Below are 5,600 nucleotides of genomic sequence, written 5' to 3'. Positions count from 1 at the left end.
CTAGATGTATATAGTATATTCTTATTTTTTTAGATATATTGTTATTTCAGATCAGCTGCCTCCTGCACGCCCCCTACTGGGGATCGAGCCCGCAACCCAGGCATGTGCTCTGACCAGGAATCGAACCCATGATCTCCTGACTCATAGGTCGACGCTCAACCATTGAGTCACACCCGCCGGGCACACCACGCATTCTTGCAAGACTCCCACTTAGGGGGGCACTTCATCCTCGTGAGGACCCTGTGGCGGCTCCACGGCACGGTTCACGTCCCGGTCGGGGCACATGCAGGGTGCGGGTTCCATCTCTGGTTGGGGTGCGCGTGGGAGGCAACTGCTCAGTATTTCTCTCTCTCCCTTTCCTTTCCCCTCTCTCTAAAATCAATAAAAACACATTTAAAACAAGAAGAAGCACCTGCCTCCTGCTGATTCGGATCTCTGCCCTCAGGAGCCCCAGGGAAGGCGGGAGCCCCTGAGGTTCAAGGCCGTGGGCCCTGTGCTGCGCCCTGAGCCTGCCCAGGACTAGCCACTCGGCTCTGGGTGCCTGGGACCCTCAGGAGCCTCCGTGCCTTCCCCGTAAGGCGGGCTGGGTCTCAGGGCCCCTGGAGGACTGAGCAAGAGGGTGCCCTGGAGGAATTAGGAAGGTGCCAGTTCGGTAATGAACGAACCCGAATCCCGTCCCCTCCCAGGGACAGAGGTTTCAAAACGTTTGATCTGAAAAACCAGCTGCACAAACATGGAGACTGCGACCACGCCCGTGACCTGGTCCCCCAGCCTCCGCATGTTTTCCTTCACAGCTGCAGGGCCAACGGGGAAGCTGGAGGCTGGAGGGAGGGCACGCCCTGGCCTCGCCGTGGGAGGAAGTGGCTGCGGGCGGCCTGCCTCCAGGAGGCATTAAAGACAGGCCAGCCCTGGCCTGGGAGGCAGCCCAGTGGTTAGAGGGTCATCCCCGTACACCAAGGGTGCAGGTTCGATCCCCGGTCAGGACGCATACAAGAAGCACCTAACGAATGCATAAAGAAGTGGAACAACAAATCGATGTCTCTCTCTCTCTCTCTCTCTTTCTCTCACTCTCTCAAATCAGCAAATAAAAATTCAAAATAAAATAACGACAGACGACAGGCACACCCAGCTGGCTTTGTCCTGTGGCAAATGTACTGCTCTTTTGTTAAGACTCTTTATAAGCCAGAGTTATAACCACCTCTTTGAGTTACTCGCCACTGGGCGCTCCCATGTGGATGTGCAACGAACGTGTTCACCAACTTCTGTTTGTTTTCCTCACGCGAATCGGCCTTTCGTCAGCCCACGTGACGGCCCCAGACAATGGGCGAACTACCACTCTAAGCCTGACAGCAGCCTGGAAAAGTGGTATCTACTCTCCCTCTCCCTTCCCCTCTGAAATCAATTAAAAACACACACACAAAAACCCTGCCCCCCGTGTGTATGCTGAAACCCCCCGACACCACCTGCAGCAGCAGCAGCAGGGGCCCTGGGCCGGGCTGGGGCGCACGCACCGGCATGGCGTTGTTGAGGCTGTTGTTGTAGACGCAGGCGCGCAGCGAGTAGTCCAGCAGGCAGCTCTCGAACAGCTGCAGCGCCTCCGTCACCTTCTCGTGGAAGTCCTCCGAGGACTTGTTGGAGCTGGCGAAGTACAGGTAGTCCGAGTACAGCCTGGAAGCAAAGTCGACAGCGTGTCACCCCCCAGAGCAGCGAGGTCGCCATCTGGGTGACCGTGAAACCAGCGTGCAATGACCGTGTGGAGTTTCACTCCTTAAAGCTTGACCGCTTCTCTTTGTTCCTGCAGGTGAGCCATTTTCCTACTCCCCTTTTTAAAAAAATACATTTTTATTGATGTCAGAGAGAAAGGGAGAGGGAGAGAGATAGAAATGTCAATGATGAGAGAGAATCATGGATCGGCTGCCTCTTGCAACCCCCCACTGGGGATCGAGCCCGCAACCACCCAGGAAGGTGCCCTGAGCAGGAATTGAAACCTGACCCCCTGGTTCATAGGTCGATGCTCAACCACTGAGCTATGCCGGCTGCGCCCCACTTCCCTTTGTGTGTACCCTCCCCCCACCCCCCAGGGCTGTCGCGTTCCCATCAGCACCTCCCTCCACCCGAGGAGGGAAAAAGGGAAGTGTGGGCTCCTGCTTTCAGGGAGCATGTCAGGGTCCCCTCGGGTTTCCACTCCCTCGCCGCCCCCCCCCCCCCCCGCCCGCCGTGAGAGGTAGGTGGACGCTGCATAGGAATGTCTGCAGTAAGCGATGCCAGGACTTCCCCACAACTACCTCCAGGGAAACAGAGTCAGGTGACCACCTTGCAGGAGGGAAAGCCACTTGCTGGGTTAAAACTACTCAGAGAACATTGAGGACAGCAAACGTATCGAGAACAAGTACCCAGCCCAGCCAGTGCTGAGTGTCAACCCATGAACCAGGAGATCAGGGTTCGATTCCCAGTCAGGGCCCAGGCCCAGGTTGTGGGCTTGATCCCCAGTGTGGGGCGTGCAGGAGGCAGCTGGTCCATGATTCTCTCTCATCATTGAGGTTTCTCTCTCTCCCTCTCCCTTCCTCTCTGACATCAATTTTTTTAAAAAAAACAAAACACATTAAAAAGAAGTATCCAAATGGACCTCACAGACTGGAACAGGCACACCCATAGAAAGACCCGACGTAAGGAGACCCCTGAACGTCAACGTTTTAGTCTTTACAATCAACTCTACAGGATGACGCAGGGAAAACACAGGAGACGTTTAGTCGACATAAACTCGTAACAAATCGTCACAGAGCTGCAGGCACACGATGCAACCTGGGGATGCATTAATAGAGGTAAGGCCCTGAGAATGCGGGAGGGTGTCCCTCGGCTCCACTCCGGCAGGCCAGGACCCCTAGGGACCCTTGGCTGAGCTGCTGCAGCCAGAGAAGGGAGCCGGCAGGAAGGCACCTGCTTCCGAGGCGGGAAAGCTGTCCCAGGCGGAGCGATCTGCCCGGGTTCCTAAAGGACTGACCAGTCCATGGAAGGTTCAGGAAGAAAGACAGGCTTGATTCAAAGGCAGATGTCTTGGCTGGGCAGTCCCGCATGACGTCAGCGGCCGGGCAGCAGGAGCCAGAGGCTGCAGGGGACGAGGCCCCGGGCAGAGCGAGGGCCCGGGACCCGACACCCAGGCAGCCCCGAGTGTGGGGTGCCAGCCCCCTCCTGCAGCGCCGCCTCATTCTCTTGCTCTTAAACCATCCCGAACAGATGGGGTTACATTTGGCAGGGCCTGTTTCCAACAGCGATTCCAAATATAAGCCCAACACATTCCGGCCTTCTGTGCTGTGGTTATTTTAGAGGCGGCCGGGGCGGCTGAGGGGTGTGACAGCGGCCTGCGCCTGGGCAGCGCTCCTCAGCTCCGTTCCTGAGCCCGGCGGGTCCTGGGACCCCGCACTCCTGGGGGGCAGTGGGGTTGCATGTGTGCATTGGGGGGGGCTCCCTGACCTGCTGCTTCTGGAAGGACCGAGTCTCTCCCCATGGGGACAGAGCAACAGCCACAGTGAGCTGGAAGGCCCTCCAGGGAGGAGCTAGACGGGCACCCACGGCCACACTGCCTCACCTGAGGACCTGAGGGTGTGGCTCTCACTACCTGCCCAGAGGCAGGGGCATGGACCACGTGACAGCAGCCACGGGTCTCCCCTCCAGGCCAGGCCCTCGGGGGTTGTCCCCATGCACCCGATCGCCCTCCTGCACACACGCGGCCTCGGGTCTACCTCCGGGGACCCAGCCAGCGGCAGCCGTGAAAACCTTGGCTTCCCAGCTGGGCCAACGGGGGATCAAATCCCTGCCTGGCCCCTCACTGACAGGCGACTGTGGGTCGGTGCCTTCACCCCACGGAGCCCGCTCGCCGCCCCTGTGAGCACACCACCTCTCCCCTCTCCCCTGGCTGAGACCTCACAGGAGGCGATGCCTGGAAAGGGCGTGGCTGGCAGCCAGGCCGGAGCAGGTGCCCTGTCAACACGGCCTCGTCACTGAGGGTTGTCCCCACCCAACCAGACGGGCTCCAGGAGGGCGGGGGGCGGACCTCACTGTCCAATGTTCGAACTGTCTGCAGCCGGCGTGGTGCGCCCAGCGTCTCAGGCCGCTGCTGTTGGTATGTGCGACCACAGGGACCAATCGCCATCGCCCCTCATTATGTGGCTCCCGTCATGGAGTGCTCACGCCCTCGCAGTAGGACATCTCCCCCCGATTCACCGAGAGGTGAAGCAACTCGCCTGAGGCCCCAGAGCCGGTGAGCGGCAGAGCTGGGGGTCAGGTGCAGCCACCTGTCCCCCAAAGGCCGTGTCGCTGTTGTGGGATCCTGGTCCTCTGCTCGCCACCCCCACCCGCCACCCGCTCCGCACGGAGCGAGAGCCTGGGCCCGGGACTCCCGCCCACCCTCGCTGTCCGGGCTGCAGGGAGTGAAGGCCCGTCGGTCAGGCTCATTCCTCTCATTCCGAGTCGTCCTCGTAAACCGATGATTGTTTAACCAGGCCCAGTGCTCAGCGCCGGTTACATAAGCCGTTGGAGGAGGAACGCCGCGGCCCAGGTCCAGGGGCCCAAAGCGTTGGGGTCAAAACCAAGTCCCGCGCTCCTTCCCCACCGACCTGTCGCCATGAAACGTGCCGTGCGAACCCCCGGGGGCGGGAGGGCGTGTCTGTGAGCAGCGAAGTCTAAGCGCAGAATTAGAACGAGAACCCAGAGCCGGCAACCTCCTCGCAGACGGGGCAGGACACCCCTCCCCGTGCCCACCAGTGACCTAGGTCAGAGGCCAGCACCGCCAGCCGCGGGTCACGGGTCTCGGCTCCGGCGGGAACTGCCTCTGAATTAGAGGCAAACCCACCAGCGGCGGAGGGCGAGAGGCGGCGGCGAGGGGCGTCAGAAAGAACAGGCCTTTCCCCGGCGGCATCGGATGAACTGCTGGTCGGCGGCGGCTGCTCTTTCACTCGCCGGCCGTTAAGCCCAGGGACGCACCGCCTGCGTCTTCAGTCCTGATTTCTCACACAAAGACGGACGAGAACTTTGGCCGAAGAGCCACCCCGACCTGTGGACCTAATTTACTGCTTTCTCTGGAAACTTCAAAGGTTCTGATTTGGTTTCACTCTCAGTTTCAACATTTCCAAACTCTCTACCTTCAACCAATTATAGAAATAAGGACCACATGTAAATCTAAGTCTAGAAATAAATGCCCCCCCCCCCCTCCTTATCGCCAAGCCAATTTGTCAGAGGAAATGAACGATTTGGCCCCACCCCCTGGCGGCCAGCACCGGGCACCTCCCTGCAGAAGCGCAAGGTCACGGAAGGACCGGCCTGGCTCGTGGCCGGGACCCAAGGAGGCGATGGACCCAAGGAGGCGATGTCCTTCCCGAGTGACCTGCACCCCGGCCTGATCATCCCCTCTGGCTGGTGGGAGGGGCCAGCCCTTCGGAAAGGCCAGGAGGTGCGGCTTCTAAGAAGACGTTCCCACTGTGACATCGCGTGTAAATGTTTAAAAAGCAATGAAACAGCTGCTGCCGTCATCACCCACACGGAGCACGCACTCCCCGTGGGCGGGAGGCCTGCCGGTCCCACCGGCCTCCATGTCTGCAGCCTGC

At 59.8% G+C, this 5,600-nt stretch overlaps 1 protein-coding gene across 1 annotated transcript in view; it reads right to left on the bottom strand.

Moving 5' to 3' along the window:
* The window catches only part of CHST15 (carbohydrate (N-acetylgalactosamine 4-sulfate 6-O) sulfotransferase 15), an 18,560-nt gene that overhangs the window by 421 nt on the left and 12,539 nt on the right, over positions 1–5,600 (bottom strand). Inside the window, exon 6 of the mRNA XM_014528847.1 lies at positions 1,451–1,668. Coding sequence (XP_014384333.1) covers positions 1,451–1,668 — 218 coding nt within the window. The remainder of the gene's footprint in view (positions 1–1,450; positions 1,669–5,600) is intronic.

Source organism: Myotis brandtii, unplaced genomic scaffold (genome assembly GCF_000412655.1).
Source record: "Myotis brandtii unplaced genomic scaffold, ASM41265v1 scaffold656, whole genome shotgun sequence".
NCBI classification, from domain to species: Eukaryota; Metazoa; Chordata; class Mammalia; order Chiroptera; family Vespertilionidae; genus Myotis; species Myotis brandtii.
Note: the sequence above shows the minus strand (reverse complement) of the source record. Positions and strands in the feature narration are given on the sequence as shown.